The 20,497-nt window shown below is 39.3% G+C and overlaps 1 protein-coding gene across 5 annotated transcripts in view; it reads left to right on the top strand.

Moving 5' to 3' along the window:
• SLC30A6 (solute carrier family 30 (zinc transporter), member 6) overlaps positions 5,073–20,497 on the top strand; it is a 38,456-nt gene continuing 23,031 nt past the window's right edge. Inside the window, exons 1-6 of one of the 5 annotated variants that reach the window (XM_021085560.1) lie at positions 5,087–5,496; positions 9,654–9,740; positions 14,856–14,940; positions 16,517–16,559; positions 18,090–18,155; positions 20,398–20,478. In XM_021085560.1, the coding sequence (XP_020941219.1) occupies positions 5,479–5,496; positions 9,654–9,740; positions 14,856–14,940; positions 16,517–16,559; positions 18,090–18,155; positions 20,398–20,478 (380 nt within the window). In that variant the 5' untranslated portion in view covers positions 5,087–5,478. Of the gene's footprint in view, positions 5,497–9,653; positions 9,741–14,855; positions 14,941–16,516; positions 16,560–18,089; positions 18,156–20,397; positions 20,479–20,497 lie in introns of all 5 variants that reach the window. The other 4 variants (NM_001137623.1, XM_021085562.1, XM_021085563.1 and 1 more) reach the window with 4 other exon arrangements.

Here is a 20,497-nt window from a genome sequence, read left to right as displayed (position 1 = left end):
CAACATGGGATCCAAACCACATCTTTGACCTACATCACAGCTCATGGCAACTCCAGATCCTCAAGTACTGAGCGAGGCCAGGGATCAAACCCGAATCCTCACAGATCTTAGTCGGGTTTGTTACTGCGGAGCCATGATTAAACTCCCTTAATTAAATTTTTTTTTTTTTGTCTTTTTGCCATTTCTTTGGGCCGCTCCTGTGGCATATGGAGGTTCCCAGGCTAGGGGTTGAATCGGAGCTGTAGTCACCGGCCTACGCCAGAGCCACAGCAACGCGGGATCCGAGCCATGTCTGCAACCTACACCACAGCTCAAGGCAACGCCGGATCTTAACCCACTGAGCAACGCCAGGGATCGAACCTCCAACCTCATGGTTCCTAGTCAGATTCGTTAACCACTGCGCCACAACAGAAACTCCCCTTAATTAAATTTTTATCATTATTTTGTTGGCCAAGCTTACAGCATGTGGAATTTCCAGGCCAGGTATGAAATCTGAGCCACAGCAACGATGCAAGATGCTGCGATGACAACACTGAATCTTTAACCTGCTGTGCCACAAGAGAAAAAATTTTTGGTTTTGTTGATTTCTCTGTTTTTCTATTCTCTAGTTCATTTATTTCCTCTACAGGCTTTATTTCCTTCTCTTTGCTTGCTTTCAGTATTATTTGCTCTTTTCTATTTCTTAAAATGGAAGATTGGGTTATTGATCTGAGATCTTCAGGGTTTTCTCTTTTTTAATTTTTTATCTTTTCTAGGCTGCACCCATGGCATATGGAGGCTCCCAGGCTAGGGGTCCAAAAGGAGCTACAGCCGCCGGCCTACGCCACAGCCACAGCAATGGGGGATCCGAGCCACATCTGTGACCTACATCACAGCTCACAGCAAGGCCAGATCGTCAACACACTGAGCGAGCCAGGATGGAACCAGCAACCTCATGGTTCCTAGTCAGATTCATTAACCACTGAGACACGACGGGAACTCCTAGATTTTCTCTTTTTATTTTTTAATTAATTAATTAATTTTTAACAGCCACACCTGTGGCATATGGAAGTTCCTGGGCCTAATCCGAGATGCAGCTGTAGCAACACTAAATCCTTCAACCCACTGCACCCACTGGGGATTGAACTCGAGCCTTTGCTGCCATCATCGGTCAGATTCTCAGGCCAGTGCACTACAATGGGAACTCCTCTTTTTATTTTTTGGCTGCACTTGTGGCATATGGAAGTTCCCTGGCCAGGGATCGAATCAAAACCACAATGCGACCCAGACTACAATTGCAACAGTGCTGGAGAAAGGGAACTCCTCTTTCTTTTTTTTAATGCAGGCATTTACAGCTATATATTTTCCTCTAGGGACAGATTTTCTTGTGTCCAATAAGCTTTGGAATGTTATGTTTTCATTTTCATTCATCTTAATGTATTTTCCAAGATCTCTTTTGATTTCTTCTTTGACCCACTGACTAAGGATATGTTTTTAAATTTCCACCAGATGGGGACATCCCAAATTTCCTTATGTTCTGGATTTCTAATTTCACTCCAGTATATTTGGAGAACATACTTTCTATGATTTTAATCCTTTCAAATTTATTGAAATCTATTTTATGTCCTAATACATGTTCTATCCTGGAAATGCTTCATATTCACCAGAGAAAAATGTGTATTTTGCTGTTGTTGGATGGTGTATTCTAGATATATTTCAGGTCTCCCAGGTATATACTGTTGTTTAAGTCTTGTTTCATTGTTGATATTCTGTTGAGTTTCCTACGATTTTATAACAATTACTCAGTTCTCTGGAGTTCCCGTTGTAGTGCACTGGCCTGAGAATCTGACCGGTGATGGCAGCAAAGGCTCGAGTTCAATCCCCAGTGGGTGCAGTGGGTTGAAGGATTTAGTGTTGCTGCAGCTGCATCTCGGATTAGGCCCAGGAACTTCCATATGCCACAGGTGTGGCTGTTTCCTATGATTTTATAACAATTACTCAATTCTATATTAGATTCTTTTTCTTCTATTTACTTTTTTACAGCTGCACTTGTGGCATATGGAAGTTCCCAGGCTAGGGGTTGAATCAGAGCCACAGCTGCAGGCCTTCGCCACAGCCACAGCAACCTCAGATTCCTGCCACATCTGTGACCTACACCACAGCTGTGGTAACACCAAATCCTTAACCCACTGAGCAAGGCCAGCTATCCAACCTGTTTCCTCACAGATACTATGTTGGGTACTTAACCTACTCAGCCACAATGGGAACTCCTCTTTTTCTTCTTCTTAAAATAGCTTGAGAGTTTTTTTTTTTTTTTTTTTTTTTTTTTTTTGTCTTTTCTAGGGCCACACCCAAGGCACATGGAGGTTCCCAGGCTAGGGGTCAAATCAGAGCTGTAGTTGCTGGCCTACGCCACAGCCAGAGCCACGCCAGATCCGAGCCACATCTTTGACATACACCACAGCTCACAGCAACGCTGGATCCTTAACCCACTGAGCGAGGCCAGGGATCGAATTGGCAACCTCATGGTTCCTAGTCGGATTCGTTAATCACTGAGCCATGATGGGAACTCTGAACTTGAGAGATTTCTTTTTGCTACCTCCACACCCTAATTCAGTAAGGAATTAGTTAAATATATTAAGGCATATGCCTATGATTGAATTCTTTAAGGCCACCAAAATTAAATTCTGGAAAAATTAAGACACAGGGAAAAAAGTCTCAATATATCATCACATGAAGTATGCAGACCATGAATAATATGTACTGTTTTATTCCAGTTTTCTTAAAATAAAAGACTGGAAAGAAGCTTCAAAAATCAAGAATGATTTGCTCAGGGTAAATGAAGCAATAATGTTCTAACTTGCTTTCTTGATTCTAATCTTGTCTAGAAGTAGTAAGTACAGGGTAACTGGTAAGGCTTTAAAACTAGGCTGCGCAGTACAGAATTCCAGCTCTGCCCTTGCCTAGGTGTATGGTCTTGGCACACAATTTTCCAAGCAGGGCGAATAATAGTATTTGTATCAAAGGGTTGTTAAGAGAATTAAATGAGCTGATACATTATAAGCTCTTAGTAACAGTGTCTACCCCATAAGTGCTTAATAAATGTTAGCTATTATCTTCCATCTACAATTCATTCTCCATACCACAGCCACAGTGACCTTTAAAAAATGTAAAAAGTCACTCCCTTGTTAAAACCCTCCCCTGGCTTCCTGTCTCACTTACTAAAAACAGCCAAGCTCTTTACGCCTAATTAGAAATTCCTGGAGTTTCTGTTGTGGCTGGTGATAACAAACCTGACTAGTATCCATGAGAACAGTGGTTCAATCCCTGGCCTCCATCAATGGGTAAAGAATCTGGTGTCGCCGTAAGGTGTGGTGTAGGTCATTGCTGTGGTTGTGGCTTAGGCTGGCAGCTGTAGCTCTGATTCAACCCCTATTGGGAACTTCCATATGCCCTGGGTGTGGCCCTAAAAAGACAAAATAAATAAATAAATAAATAAATAAAATAAAAAAATAAAAAAGAAATTCCTGGAGTTCCTGTTGAGGTGCAATGGGATTGGTGGCATCTTGGGAGCACTGGAACGAAGGTTTGATTCCCAGCTGGGCACAGTGGGTTAAGGATCTGGTGTTGGTGCAGCTGCAGTTTAGTTGGGACTGCATTTGGGATGTGATCCCTGGCCAGGGAACTAACTCCACGTGCTGCGGGGCGGCCACAACAGAAAAAAAATTCCTGCTTGATCTGGCCCATCATTTAGATCTTCTCTTCATTTCTTCTCAAGCACAAAGCTCCAGACAAACTGTCTTCTTTCAGCTCTTAAAAGACCCCTGCTTCTTTTACTTAGATATCTGGATTATTTATGCTGCCTGGAAAACACTTCACAAAGACTTTTGTCAGTTGGAAATCGAATTTAATCTTCTTAGATAAGTTTCCTCTGACTACTACACTATATTACAGATGCAGTTACTCTTTATACCATTACTCTATTTTCTTTTTCTTTTAAAGCTACACCTGCCAGGATATGGAAGTTCCTGGGCTAGGGGTCCAGTCTCAGCTTCAGCTGCTGGCCTACGGCCACCCACACCAGATCCCAGCTGCATCTTTGTCCTACGCAGCAAACTTGCAGCAAGGCTGGAGCCTTAACCCACTGAATGAGGCCAGGGAGCCAACCTGAATCCTCATGAACACTAGCAAGGGTCTTTTTTTTTTTTTTTTTAACCCGCACCAGTGGCATATGGAAGTTCCCAGGCTAGGGGTCCAGTCTGACCTGGAATTGCCAGCCACAGCCACAACCATGTGGGATATGGCCACATCTGGGACCTACACCAAAGCTCATGGCAATGCTGGACCCTTAACCCACTAAGCAAAGCCAGGGACAGAACCCTTGTCCTCATGGATACTAGTCAGGTTCTTAACACACTATGAGCCACAACAGGAACTCCCTATTTTCTAAATGGCACTACTTATATTTTTACAGTATTTAAAAAAAATTTCCTCCTCCCTACTTTGTCTCCTCTTACTAGAACATAGTTTTTATGAGATGAGCTCCTGATACACCTGCTCCATATTCAATTTTTGCCAAATGAATTATATTTCAATGTGCCTTATTTTCCTTTTTATAAAATAAATCTTAGAAAATTTAGGTAGCATTTTCGGAAGCACCACAGAGTACTCTGTAGTTAGACGATCTGAGTTCAGATGCAGCTACTATGGTAAACTAACTGTATGTCTCCGGGCAAGTTCTTAATGTTTTCTCACTTGAAAAATGAGAATATTGTCTATTTCACAAGGCATTAAAAAATTCAATAGCACAACATAGGTAAAAGCGCTTCGGGACTCAATGAAATTTTCCTAACATCAGCAGCAAACCTTACTTGCTGCACAACAAGGACTAACGCACTCATTCATCTCCCAAACCTGGAAAGGCTCGGAAGCGTCGCTCTAGCTTCCGCCTTCTGCTCTATAGAACGCAGGGGCAGCCGGGAAGGGTACGCGGGACCAGGAGGCCAGTGCACGCACTTCCGCCCCCACGTCGCTCGCAGCCAATCCGCGTCTGAGGCCCCACCCCGTCCGCTCCAGGGGAAAACCCGCTCCTAGAGCGTCTTCCGGTGGGAGCTGTGAGGCTCCTTATCATGGTGAGTTGGCCGTGGGCATGAGGGTTTCTGTCACAAGTGATTCCTCTTATCCTCTCTGGTCCTGAAGCGGCCTTGAAGTGCCTCAGATGCCAGAGGAGAGGTCGTCTTTGTTGTGCTTGGTTCCCCGGAAGCAGCGGCTGGGGTCTGAGAGAGTCCCTTGGACGCCCTGATGTCCTCTCGCTTCCACACCAGGTTTCTTTGACCGCATCCCCGCTCCAGGTCGACCTTTCATCTCTCGGCGAGTTTATGACTCCTCCCTGCTGTGATATTCTTGATATAGAAATATAAGGCATTGCTGGTGTCAGTGACTATATGACCAACAAAAGATCTGAAAAACAAGTCCACAGCAACAACGACGGTGTTGGTGATGTTTACAGCAGTGACGGTAACATTGGCGTAAATAAAGTCAGTGACGAGTAGATTAATGAGGTTGTCGCCCCACCCTCCAACGTGGAGTTGTTGAGGGCAGGTAGCTGGATATGCAGCAGCTTTCAGAAGGCTGTTAAAGAGACTGGCTAAAGTCAAGGTGTTGGCAGTGCCTCTTATTGCAGTTTTTTGTGCATTTGTAGATACACTAGACTTTATGGTTTGGGGGACGTGGTGTTTAATCCAAATTTTGTTATTGGAATTAATCATTCTATGCCTTGAAAAATCAGGTGTATAGCTCTTTGAATTTTATCTAAAGATAAACAGTTGATTATGATTTCAGTGCCAAAAAGGTACACACCATTTTATCAGAAAAATTCAGGGATCTCTTACTGATAGCTGTATATGAGAAGAGGACCACCTTTCTGTGCCTAAGCAATGTCACTCTCTTAAATATTTTTGCTTGAGTTGACACGGTCGAAAAAATGTTTTATTCAACCACTTTTAAAATCTTTTGTAAATATTCTGTAGTCTTTTTTTTTTTATGCAGAAAGTAGGTAAAAGTCTACTTTTTTTGGCTAACCAAATAGCCCCTAGCTGTGTTCTCCTTCATAACCCTGTATAGCCAGAGTTAAGTTTTTAAAGTTTGACTGTGCCACTCCCTTGCTTAAAATCCTTCCATTTTTTTCCTTCTTTTTTTTTCTTTAGCCCTGTTTAGTGTGGCAAGCAAAGACATCTGTAGTTTAGCTTAACTTACAGCCTCTTTTTATACATACATACATATATCCATATTCCAGCTACAAGGAACAGCTTGCAGATTGTACTCTAAGAATTAGACCTTTGCACCAAATTAATATATGCTCTTCTGTCTTACAGAATTGTTCTCCATCTCCTATCCCCCATGCTTATCAGTACAACCCTTAAATGTCTTTTAGTCTCTTTCATTAGACTTTCTGCCATATCTTAATATCATAGGATATTATGATATTAAGCATAGGATGTTATGCTACTGTGAGGATGCTTTTTACCAATAACATCTGTAGCCCTTACTAGGCTATGTTAAAATTGTGTATTTAGGGGTTCTCTTGTGGTGCAGCGGGTTAAGGATTGGGTGTTGTCACTACAGCAGCTCAGATCCACTGCTGTGGTGTGGGTTTGATCCCTGGCCTGGGAACTTCCATATGCTGTGGGTGCAGCCAAAAAAAAAAAGTGTATTTGCTTGTCTTTCTCATGTCCTAGGCTATAAGTTCTTTGAGAGCAAGACCTATATATTCAGCCTAATGTTCCCAGAACCTTTCATACAGTGCCTGGCCCAGAGGAAGTTTTCAATAAATATCTGTTTTATAAAACACTAAATAAGTAACCATGGCACTAAATTTTTAAGCATGAAACATTTGTAATAAAGGAAATAGCATTTAAGTTTTATTTTTAAAGTTTTGAGTAAGAAAGATTTTGAGTCACCCCTTATGTATTATTCATTAACATGCTATGTGAAAGTATACTGCTATCAGAACATATATAGCCCTTGTTGTTAGTGAAGTTACTAAAAAATTAACTTACCGTGTAAGAGGACAAGATGAAGACTATCCTATGATTAATTCCAAAAGAAGTGGCATTAAAAAAAACAAGCCTATCATTTGGAATAATATAGTAAGGCCTCATGTGGGAGGTGAACCAGTAAACAGTACTGTTTCCCTTCAGTACTCCTAGTCTCCTATTTGGAAAAGGAGATAGAGGTCAAGTAACTTGCTAAGTGCTACAGTGCTGTTAGAGCTCGGGTAGGCAAGTCTGGCCTTTTAGCTCTGGAGTGGTAGAATCATGAGACAAGAGTACACCAGTTTATTTGGAGCTGAGGATTCCTATATGGAGCAAGAGAAAAAACTGGAAAGAAACTGAGGCTAAGTCACTGGAAAGCATTGAATTCCAGGTTGTGAAATTTGGAGTTTATCCTGATAGCAATGGAAAGTCAGTATCATTGTAGAAAGAGTAACATGAAAGTTAGGATTTTTGTGTTTCCCCCCCCCCAATATCTAATGGCATCATAAATGGCCCTCTGCCTTTCGGAAATCTTATTGTCTAAACCTGAAGCTTAAAGTAACTTAAATAACTTAAAATGGGCTAAAGTTAGAACATATTCAAAGATACCAGTATTGAGCAGAATTTATCTTTGGGACCAAAATATCCCACACATAATTCTTGAGGACTGGAGTATGTTTGCTAACATAAGCACTTATTAACATCTCAGATAAAAATAGCATATTGTCCTTTTTCAGTTCAATGGGCTTAGCAGAGCCTTAGGGTTACACATACATTGGTCTTTATTTGGATATCAAAATTAGTAACACCATTTTCCTGATTCTTTATTGTTGCATTTTAAAGTATTTTTAACTTTCATTGTGGAAATTTTCAAACATACACAGAAGTAGAATATAATATAATAACCCCCCATGTAGCCATAACTTGGCTTTGACAGTTAACAACATCTTGTGGTTTTTATTGCACCAGATTTCTTTTTTTCTTTCTTTTTTTTTTTTTTTTTTTTTCTTTTAGGGCCACACCCGCAGCATATGGAAGTTCTGAGGCTAGGGGTTGAATCACAACTGTAGCTACTGGCCTACACCACAGCTATAGCAGTATGGGATCCAAGATGCATCTGTAAAACTACACCGAAAGTCACAGCAATGCCGTATCCCTGGCCCACTGGGGCAAGGCCAGGGATTGAACCTGCATCCTCACGGATACTAGTTGGATTTGTTTCCACTGCACCACAGTGATAACCCCTGTTGTGCCAGATTTCTAGTGTTCAGCCTATTTTCACTACTAAGATGTTTCTAGATGCTAACTGTAGGAAAATCCCACCTGTGCTTGAATTGTATCTGAAAAATTTTCACATATTTATTCTGTTAACACCCAGTTCCACTGCTGTCTGTGGAGCTTCAGTGTTTACAAGTCAAACTGGCCAGCTTTAGTGAAGTAGAAATGTAGTATGGTTGTTAGAGTGATATTTCACCTTTACCATCTAGGAAAATATTTAGTTGAAATTATAATACAGATATCTAAGTACACGGCACTTAGTGATCAAATTATTATGTATGACCCATTGAAATTGTGAAGGATTTTTTTCCTCTAGAAACAATTACTTTGCTTTTTTCTTTCTTTCTTTCTTTTTTTTTTAATGGCCGAACTGGAGAACTGGAGGCATGTGAAAGTTCCCAGGCTAGAGGTCACATTGGAGCTGCAGCTGCTGGCCTATACCACGGCCACAGCAGTGCCAGATCAGAGCCTCGTCTGTGACCTACACCATAACTCATGGATACTGGTTAGGTTCGTAACCCCTGAAGCACAATGGGAACGCCTGCTTTTTTTTTTCCTCCTTTTTTTTATTATTATTATTTTGGTTTGGTTTTTGTAGACTGTTGTATATATAGTAAAACTGACCAGTCCTTTTCCTTTACAGCTTCTTGTTTTTATGTCCTATTAAGAAAAGTCTTCTCCACATCCAGGATTACAAAACTATACATTTATAAGTTTCTTCAAGCACTTGATAGTTTTATATTTTAATTTTAAAATGGTAAAAGAATTAAAGTATAGTACCTTACCTTTTTCCAAATCCCGTTTATTGAGTAAATCTCCTTTTCTCCCACTGATGTTGGATACTATCTTAATCACAGACTAATTTCCTGTATTTGCTTGAGCTCTCCTTCATGTTAAGGCTTTCCTACATGGTTTCCACTTTAGTTACCACTCAGTCTCTTCTGTCATTGGGAACCCCAGTTCCATGCCTTTCTCTGCTAGCACCATAATATGTACTGGCAGGGATGGACCATGGAACCTAGCTAGAATGTCAGATACTTTGCCTTCCTGAAACTCAGAGGTTTTATTGTAATAAAACTTGCCAAACGTTTTTTATATAAAGCTTTAATAAGGTAAATTGTAATAATTTCTTTCCAGTAGAACTATTTTGCAAACTGCTTTTCTGGTTCAAAATTGCCTAATTTATTTTAAAAAGTGTTATTGTGAATCTTATGTAGATAAATACATGCAAAGTGTCTGAAATAATTACTTGGCACATATCAGGCATTCAGTAAATGTTAATTATTCCTATGTCATATGGCAGGAATTATGAAGAGGATTTAATATTTACATGCTGATTTGTGTATTTTTTGTGTCTTAAAGGGGACAATTCATCTTTTTAGAAAACCACAAAGATCTTTTTTTGGCAAGTTATTACAAGAATTTAGACTTGTAGCAGCTGATCGAAGGGTAAGTTCCTATTTTTTTATGTTGGATAAGTAATTGTTTAATGTAAAATTACAGTATATTAGTGTATAGTTGTTTTGCTTGGGAAAAAGCTAGGTTTCAATTAGTTTTTATTCTGATTCTAAAGAATTTTGAAGAAAAATTGGTGATTGCCTTATGTTAATTTTTTAGCAAATTAAATGGATATAGTCTGAAGCCGCATTTTATCTCTCTCTCTTTTTTTTTTTTGTTTGTTTTGTTTTGTCTTTTTTGGTCTTTTCCGGGGCTGCACCTGCAACATATGGATGTTCCCAGGCTGGGGTCTAATCAGAGCTATAGCCGCCAGCCTATGCCAGAGCCACAGCAATGCCAGATCCGAGCCGTGTCTGCAATCTACACCACAGCTCACGCACGGCAACGCTGGATCCTTAACCCACTGAGTGGGGCCAGGGATCAGACCCGCAACCTCATGGTTCCTGATCGGATTTGTTAACCACTGAGCCACAACGGGAACTCCCATTTTCTCATTTTTAATGTAAGGCAGGAAAAATAAGTTATGTTTTGAGACTATAAATAGAAAGTTGGTGCCCTTTTTGATCACCAAAGTAGATCTTCTAGTGTTCTGTTTTCATTTTTCTCATTGTTGTCTCATTTACACTGTAAGCCCCTGAAGGCAGTGACTGTGTCTCTTTTGCTCACTTTTTAAAATAAAAATACAAAATAACATCCCATAAATATTTGATGAATTTTAAACAGTCCTAGCTTCAGTGGAGCACAGTAAGCAGTACCAATAACATTGACCACATACTGGGATACTAAACTAAAGCCTTCTTTTCTTTGTTTTTTACCACCATGTCACCTGTTTCCAAAACCTAGGAATATAGCCAGAACTCAGTAATTCTGAATTTGGAAATATTATCATCCCTGAATATTAAACTTCGAGAGTCAAGGGTAGGAACTTCTCTATCTCTTAGGTACTTGAGAAAAGATAGATAGAGTCATATGAGGTTGATGGAAAGTAACTATGTTGCAGAAGTGAGAAGAAGACTCTTTAATAATACACTTCGTTGAAGCACAGTATGCTGCAGAATAGGTAGTACGAATAAAACTGACATAGGAACACTTGAATTGTACAGATAATCTCTGTCATAATTTAATCTAATATACCCAGCTCATCTCTCTTCACCACAACTCCCAACTTAGTTCTTGGTGATTTTGTATTTCAAGTGGAAGATCCTTACCTCTCAGTTCCTTAGTTCTTTCTGCAAATAATGTCCTCTTTCCCTCCCAGCCATCCACTCCTATGATCATACCATAGACCTTGTCATTTATAATAACTGAAGCCTTCCATTGAATCAGTTTTGGGCATTTCATTCATCAGTTGCCATCTCTTGTCTTTCCAGTTCACTCCTCCTAGTGCGAGGACCTCCAATCCATTGACTCTGGCATATTTCCACTATTTTTCTCTTCTCTTATCCTCATTTACTTGTGTAGCAATTTAGATTTCATGGCCCACTGTTTTCATTTTCTTGCATATGCCTTCAACTCCTTTGTGCCCCTCTTCTGTCTGTCATACCTCCTTGGTAAATCCTTAACCTCATTATGTCCACTTTCTTTCTACTCTGTACCTGCATGCAAGCAACTGAATCCAGCCTGGAAAAAACACAAAACCATGCTGACTGGTCTCACTTAAAATTCATGATCAAGTTTACCATTAGCACTGCCCATATCATATCTTCTTTGTTTGTCCAGTTTCCCACTTTCCAAAATGATAATTTCATGCCAGTTCTCATTTCTCTCCTCAAACTTACAAAACTTTATTTATCCTCACTCCAACCTATTGATGTTACTTCCTATTTCATTAAGGGAAAGGAAGTAATCGGAAGAAAACATCCACATCTGTCATTAGGACATCGACCAACATTCTTCTCCCCTGTTTCAGTGAATGAATTGTCTGATCCTCTCTCTAAGACCAATCTATCCACTGTTGCCTACTCAAAGACAGCATTCCTATAACTGACCTTCTGTCTCTTGCATCGTTGTTCCTTCTTGAATCACTCTCCTCCTTCCTGTGTCATGATTACAGGCTATATGTTTACTCTCAGCTGCTGCCTCCTTTCTCTGCTTTCTTTTAAGTAGCAAAACTACTTAAAAGAATTGCTCTGCTTTCTGTGCTCATTTTCTCTTCTCCCTGTCTCTATTAAACAAAACCAGTCTGGCTCTAGTCCCCACTTATCCAAAGAAACAACCTTTACGAGGTACCTCATAACCTTTATGTTGCCTAAATCATTAGTCATCCTCGTTTCCTATCTTATTTGATCTTAGTGGCATCTGACAAAAATCAGTCTTTTCCTCCTTGAAGCGCTTTGTTTATTTGGACTCTGAAACACCACTCTTGATTTTCCTCCTACTTGGCCATTGTTTTTTAGTCTCCTTTGTTACTTTCCTTTCTGACCTCGTAAGTTTTGGAGTGGACCAAGGCTTATAGAGCTTTTGCTTCTCTTGTTTACATTCATTCCATCTTGTGACACTTCCATTACCATGTGCTCATGACCATGTATTTATATCTGAGTCCCTAATTTCTTCTCTACCTGTGATTCATATAGATAATGGCCTTCTCAACATTTTTACCTGGGTATTTCACAGGCATCTCAAATTTAATATGATCAAGCCTGAACTTTGATTTTCTTTCACTTTCTCACTGCATGGCTCAGACCAGAAACCTTGAAGTCATCCTTACCCCTCTTTTTCCCTTACTCCTCACATCTGTTTTAGGAGTAAATCTTGCTAGCTCTCTTCAGTATAATCCCCAGAACCTGACTCTTTTAACACCTTCCTACTACCATGAAAGCCACCATTGGAGTTCCTGTCATGGCACAGCGGAAACGAATCCGATTAGGAACCATGAGGTTGTGGGTTTGATCCCTGGCCTTGCTCAGTGGGTTAAGGATCTGGCGTTGCTGTGAGTTGTGGCATAGGTCTCAGATGCGGCTTGGATCTGGCATTGCTGTGGCTCTGGCGTGGCTACAGCTCTGATTAGACCCCTAGCCTGAGAACCTCCATATGCTACAGATATGGCCCTTAAAAAAAAAAGCCACCATCATTTCCCACATGATTATTTCAGTAACATTCTAAATGGTCTTCCTACTTCCATCCTTGCCCCAGACAGTAGGGAAACTGAATGATCTTTTAAAAATAAAAGCCATGTCACTTTCTTTCTCATTTGGACTAAATCCCATTATTTTCCTGGCATACAAGACACTACTTGATGCCCGGACTTGAGTCCCAGACTCTGAATTCACTTCTCTAGCTGGCCTGACAGGTACTCTTCTATCTCAGGGTATATATACTGTGGTTCCCATTTTCTCTCTCAGGTAGCTGCATGCTCAGCCCCTTTGCCTCTTTCAGATTTCTGGTCACATGTCACCTGACCAAAGGAGTTTTTTCGGACCACCCTATCTAGAAGATCAGCTCTCCTCTGTCTTCCATTACTGTGTTCTTGCCATACTTTATTTTTTCTTATTAGCACTTACCACCACTAAACTTAAGTATTTGCTTATTGTGTGTCACCCTACCTGGATTAAAAGGTCCATTGTTCTGTTCACTACTTTATCTGTTGGGTATAGTGTCTGTTACAAAATAGATGCTCAAATATGTGTTGATTGTATAGCTTGATTCAACAGTAGAGGTGCATGTATTGCATGCTTTAGCCTCTTTTTCTTTTTTACTTTTTTTTTTTAATGCTGTACTTGTGGCATATGGAAGTTCCCAGGCCAGGGATTGAATCCAAGCCGCAGCTGCACATCCTTTAACCCACTACACTTGGCCGGGGATCAAACCCTTGCTTCCATAGCAACCCGAGCCACTGCAGTCAGGTTCTTAACCCACTGTGCCACAGTGGGAACTCCTGTCCTCCTTTTCGGACTGTTGTTGACTCTTTCTCATGACTAGACCCTGTGTCCAGTCATTTTATTAATGTCCTTGCTGATCTTAGAGTCCCTTGTCTCATTAACCTATCATATCACTTCTCTAGTGTCTAACATCCCTGTCTCACCTGTCTCTGGTTTTACTGCTGGGCGTAGAGGAAGTTCCAGAATGGTGTCTTCTATAAATTTGTGCTGGCAGTTGTTGTTCACTGCTTTGATGGTTCAGTAGTATAGTCACCATACCGACTCTCCTGCACATTCTTATGGATTTAAGTTTCCAGTCCTCTTATACCATATCCTTTAATTTTAGAAAATTGCCTTGCTTCTTCCTTTCTAGAGATTTATAGGCTAACAACTCTGTGTTACATCACTTTTACCTCTTTTTGCCTTAAAATTTCTGTTTTTTCAGTTACCTTCTTACCTTCTCACTTTTCCCAAAGGTATTGTTCTTCCTTTCTTTCATTTTCTTTTTTTTTTTTTTTTTTTGGCCACATCCACAGCATGTGGAGTTTATTTTGAAGTATTTTCAAGCTTATAGAAAGTTACAAGATTTAGTGTAAGGAACTCCCTCATGCCTTTTACTCAGATTCATCTATTGCTTTACATTTTGTTCCATTTGTTTTATCATCATCTTTATATGCATGTTTATAGAGACAAAATTACATTCAAATGTCAACATATTATTCCTCAACTATTTGAGAGTTTATGTTCTCTTGAATAATTTATTTTCTCTTGAATAATTCCATTATTAGCATTACTCTTTTTTTGTTTGTTTTTTTTGTTTATTTGCTTTTTTTTTAGGGCCACACCTGCAGGATATGGAGGTTCTCAGGCTAGGGGTCAAATTGGAGCTGCAGCTGCTGGCCTGTGCCATAGCCACACAGGATCTGAGCTGCGTCTGCGACCTGCACCACAGCTCAAGGCCACACCATATCCTTAACCCACTGAGCAAGGCGGCCATGGATCAAACCTGCATCCTCATGGATATTAGTCAGATGAGTTTCCACTGAGCCACGATGAGAACTCCTAGAATTTTTCTTTAAGGTTTATATAATAATTTGGTTGATGATAATTTTGCAGTTTTATGCAGTATAATACAAACTTTTTGAAAAAGTTGTGCTTATTCCTTTGACTATCAGAGTATGTGTCACAGCAGTGGACCCAGTGAAGGTTATTAATGCTGTACAAATAAGGATGATTTTCTCTTTCACAGTCTTGGAAGATATTGTTCTTTGGTGCAATAAACTTAACATGTACTGGCTTCCTGCTTATGTGGTGCAGTTCCACTAACAGTATAGGTATGTTACTATTCTTATTTTTATGGAATTAATGATTAGTTTCACTTTAAATAAAGGTATGTCTTCCTTTACATAGGATAACCTTTTTCTGAAATATAACTCAAAAGATTTAAGAGAATCTATTCGAAAAGTACCTTGTAAACTATAAAGTTTGGTTCATGGATATTAGTTGGATTCATTACTGCTGAGGCACGATAGGGAACTCCTAAAGTTTGGTTCAGTTGTTAAGCATTATCATTTAGAGTGAACTTTTTAAAAAAAAGCTGAATCTACTGAAAAACATTTCTTTTTAAAAAATATTTTTATTGAGTTATAGTTGGTTTACAATATTATATTAGTTTCAGGTGTATAGCATAGTGATTCGGTATTTTTATAGGTCATACTCCATTAAAAGTTATTAAAAATAATGGCTATAATTCCCTGTGCTATATAATATATCTGTGTTGCTAATCTGTTTTATACATAGTAGTTTGTATATCTTAATTTCATACCCCTGTCTTGTCCCTCTCCCCACTGGTATCACTAGTTTGTTTTCTTTATCTGAGAGTCTGTTTCTGTTTAGCTATATACACTTTATTTTTTAAATTCCACATATAGGTGATATCATGATGTTTGTCTTTCTCTGACTTATTTCACTAAACATAATCTGTGGGTTGATCCATGTTGCTGCAAATGGCAGAATTTCATTCTTTTTTGGACTAATATTCCATGGTATACATATATACCACATCTTCTTTATCCATTCTATTGAATGACTCTTGGGTGCTTATATATCTTGGCTATTGTAAATGGTGCTGCTGTGAACACTGGGGTGTATGTATCTTATCTTTTCATGAGAGTTCTTTTTTTTTTTTTTTTGTCTTTTGTCTTTTTAGGGCCACACCCATCACACCCATGGTATATGGAGGTTCCCAGGCTAGGGGTCGCTTGCAGGCATGGCTTGGATCCTGTGTTGCCGTGGCTGTGGTGTCTGCCGGCAGCTATAGCTCTGACTCGATCTCTAGCCTGGGAACTTCCATATGCCACAGGTGTGGCTCTAAAAAGGAAAAAAAAAAAAAATTGAAATAGTACTCAGTTGACAAAAATAGGCAAAAATTGGTCACAGTGTTTTTGAGCATATGCTGATCCATGCCGTGGAAAATCAGGTTCTAAAGTAACTCTTAATATTAACCAACTTCGGCTAATCAGTGAGTCATGATTTTTTTCTTTTTCTTTTTAGGGCTGTACCCGTGGCATATGGAGGTTCCCAGGCTAGGGCTTGAATCAGAACTACAGCTGCTGGCCTGTGCCACAGTCACAGCAATGCAGCATCCAAGCCATGCCTGCATCCTACACCATGGCTCACGGCAACACCAGATTCTTAACCCACTGAGCAAGGCCAGGGCTTGAACCTGCAACCTCATGATTTCTAATTGGATTCATTTCCCGCTGTGCCATGACAGGAACTCTAGGATTTTTTTTTTTTTTTTTTTTTTTTGATGATGGATACCCATGGTATGAACAGTTTTGGTGATTTGCTGTATTTCCTAACAGTGGATTCGATTATATTTTAATCAGTCTTTTTGTTGTTTTACAGCTTTAACTGCCTATACTTACCTGACTATTTTTGATCTTTTTAGGTAAGTTTTTAAAACTCTCCTTAATGTTTTGAAGCTGATAAGGAATTTTTTGTGCTGAATTTATGAAGTTTTCTTTACTTAAAGGAAAGTGATCTTTGAAATAAGTAAAATTATCAACAAGGACCATATATACAAATAGTAACACTTAGAAGATATACTGAAAGAGTCATTCCCGTCGTAGCTCTGCGATTAATGAATCTGAGTAGCAACCATGAGGACACAGGTTTGATCCCTGGCCTTGCTCAGTAGGTTAAGGATCCTGCATGGCTGTGGTGTGTGTAGGCTAGCAGCTTCAGCTCCTATTACCTGGCCTGGAACTTCCATATGCCTCGGGTGCGGGGCCCTAAAAAAAAGGAAAAAGAAGACGTACTGAAAGAAAATAGCCCATTTTTATAGCAACAGAAAAGGTAACACCCAGACATTAGGTCAGGTGTTTGGGGTGCCTACCTGTCAGTGAGTCAGCTGTGACCAGAGAGCAGGAACATGTAAGAACATACCAGTTCCCATTGTAACCATGTAGATGGGAAAAGAAATGAGGAGCATTAATAACCATGAAGTTTGTATGGATGTAATTGTGAGCCAGAGAGACAACGTGTTGGCTCCCTACTTTATGGGACCTTTCGGATATCCGTATAAAGTTGCAAAGTACTTAGACCATGATGTCGCCACGATCCATGCCATAGGGAATATTCTAAGGATGTCTTTTCATCAGTCACATAACTAAGGCTACCTGATTGAACTAAAACAGATAGTTGTTACCTGAATTTCACTGTGTAGTAGGTTGTTTTAGAATGATTCTCCATTGTACTTAGAAACTTACCACAGCTTTATCCCATCCAGAATATTGTCAAGGTATTAGTAATACTTAGTTTAACTTTTTTTTTTTTGTCTTTTGTCCTTTTAGGGCTGCTCCTGTGGCATATGGAGGTTCCCAGGCTAGGGGTTGAATTGGAGTGGTAGCTGCCAGCCTACACCACAGCCACAGCAATGCCAGATTGAAGCTGCATCTGCAACCTACACCACAGCTCACGGCAACGCCAGATCCTTAACTCACTGAGCGAGGCCAGGGATCAAACCCGCAACCTCATGGTTCCTAGTCGGATTCATTTCCGCTGTGCCACAATGGGAACTCCTAGTTTAACTTTTAATAAAAATTAAAGTTTATCAAAGTTAGAATGTACTGTATATGCCTAGAATAAAATAAATTTTCTGTATTATAACTGTGTCATTTTTTGCAGCCTCAGTTATAGAAACCATTTAGGGTAGATAACTTACTGAGTAGAGAAAGTATGGGTTTAGGTTCTATTTAACTGTCTTAATGGTATGTTGTAACTTTCAGTTTCTCCGCATGTTAAAACTGTCACACATTAGGGTGCTTACTGTGATTAGATTATAAATTATTAGAATAACTTATTAGTCTGTGCGAACACTGGTAACTTTTAGCAACTTAGATATTCTGAAAAGTTAATTTCTTTTTGTATGTTCTCTAGCTCTAGATCTAATGCTAAATTTATTTTCCTTTTTACTTAGTTTAATGACATGTTTAATAAGTTACTGGGTAATGATGAGAAAACCTAGCCCTGCCTATTCATTTGGGTAAGTTCAAATTATTTTATTTGCTGCTGACTTATTGCTATTAAAATAGTAGTTATATCGGGCTGTGGAGAGCTAGCTAGAGTATTTCTAGAAAATAAATGCTGCTGGATGGAGTCCCAGTATGACTAAGTGGTTAACAAACCTGACTAGTAGCAATGAGGATGTGGGCTCAGTCCCTGGCCTTGCACTGGGTTGAGAATCTGGCTTTGCCGTGAGCTGTGGTAGCACATCCCGTGTTGCTGTGGATTTGGTGTAGACCGGCAGCTGTAGCTCCAATTCTACCCCTACCCTGGGAACTTCCATATGCTGTAGGTGTGGCCCGAAAAAGCAAAATAAATAAATAAATAAATTTATTTCAATGATAAATTCAGTTTATCAGTCTTGTTCTTTATGGTTAGTACTTTTTGTGTACTTATCAAGAGATTTTGGCTAGCCCCAAGGTCATAAAGACATTCTACTCTGTTAATTAGAGGTGTTACTGTTTGATCTTTCACATGTAGGCTTAGTAGAATTGATTTTTGTGTATGGGTGGAGGTAGAGGTCAGGGCACATTTGTTTCTATAGAGCTATTTACATTGATAAAACTTTATTGAAAAAATTTATTCTTTTTCTACTGCTTTTATGTGCTATGTTTTCAAAAATTAAGTGCCTGTATGTGTGTAGGTCTGGTTCTGGATTCTCTTTTCTTTTTGGTGTATTTGTCTACCAATGTGTCATTCTATACTGTGTTAATTACTGTAGTTTTGAAATCTTGATTATTGTAGTGTAAATCTTCCGTCTTTGTTGTTGCTCTTCAGATTATCTTTGCTTTCTTTCAGCTTTTGCGTTTCCATGTGCACTTTAATGTCAGCTTAGCAATTTCCAGAAATAATGTTGCTGCATTTACATACTGTTTTTTGGGGTGTTTTGGCTGTGCTTGCGGCATGTGAAAGTTTTAGGCTGGGGATCACATTGATGCCACAGCAGCAACCTGAGCTGCGGTAGTGACAATGCTGGATCCTTAACCCACTGCACATAAAGGAACTCCTACATACTGTTTTTTTATCCTTTCCCATAACCCCCCTTTTTCACTTACATATTTCCATGTCAATAAATACTTTTTTTTTTTTTTTTTTTTTGTCTTTTTACCTTTTCTAGGGCCACTCTTGTGGCATATGGAGATTTCCAGGCTAGGGGTCTAACTGGAGCTGTGGGCACTGGCCTAAGCCAGAGCCACAGCAACAAGGGATCCGAGCCGCATCTGCAACCTACACCACAGCTCATGGCAATGCCAGATCTTTAACCCACTGAGCGAGGCCAGGGATTGAACCTGCAACCTCATGGTTCCTAGTTGGATTCATTAACCACTGCGCCATGATGGGAACTCCAATAATACATACCTATTAATATTTTTAGTAACATATAATGATCTTTTGTTGATTTCCAACATTTCTCCATTACAAATAGCAATGTGATGAGCTTTTCATTTTATTTATCTTCTGAATATCCTGAATTCTGTATCACCTGGAATTAAACCGACTCATTTGGAGGAAAAAAAGTAATTTGATAAACATTCTTAATTATTTTATTACCTTTTCTGAAAATAGTTTTTTCCTTGAGAAATTTTACTTACCACAGGTATTGAATACCATTAAATTATATGTAGTGGGGAAAACTTAAATACAACAGTAGCTTCTGGCCTCGAGCTTATAGCTTAGAAATTATAAGACATAATTAACTGCAATTATGTGTAGACCTGAGAGGCAATATAGTAGTGGTTAAAATCATGAATTTTGGAATCAGTGTGAAAACCTGACTCCTCCACTTGCTAGCTGTATGACTCTTATTAAACAGTTACTTTTCCTCTTTGTGTTTCAAATTCCTTATCTCTTTAAAAAAAAAAAAAATTGGCTACAGTAATCCTCAGGAGGATTTGAGAGGTTCAGATGAGGTAACATGTTAAGCACTTCAACCAGTGTCTAACACATGGTGGGTCAATTAAGTGTTACATGTTATTATGTGATGGTTATTTCTAGAATATAAGAGCCGTAAGTGGGTCCTAGGAATATGTATTGTACAAATAGTCACTCTTTAAAAATCTGTGATGTTCATCATTTATTATCATTCTAGAAACTCTGTAGTCTGTTCTAACAGTGTTTGGCTTATAGTAGGCACATGTATATTGAATGGGTCTGTGTGTTCTAGAGATACTAGTTTGTGAATTGAAAGAATTATACTGATTTAATTAATTTTCTAATTTCAGATTTGAAAGATTAGAAGTCCTGGCTGTATTTGCTTCCACAGTCTTGGCACAATTGGGAGCTCTCTTTATATTAAAAGAAAGGTACATTTGTATATGATAT

This window comes from Sus scrofa, chromosome 3 (genome assembly GCF_000003025.6).
Source record: "Sus scrofa isolate TJ Tabasco breed Duroc chromosome 3, Sscrofa11.1, whole genome shotgun sequence".
Lineage (NCBI taxonomy): Eukaryota > Metazoa > Chordata > Mammalia > Artiodactyla > Suidae > Sus > Sus scrofa.
Note: the sequence above shows the minus strand (reverse complement) of the source record. Positions and strands in the feature narration are given on the sequence as shown.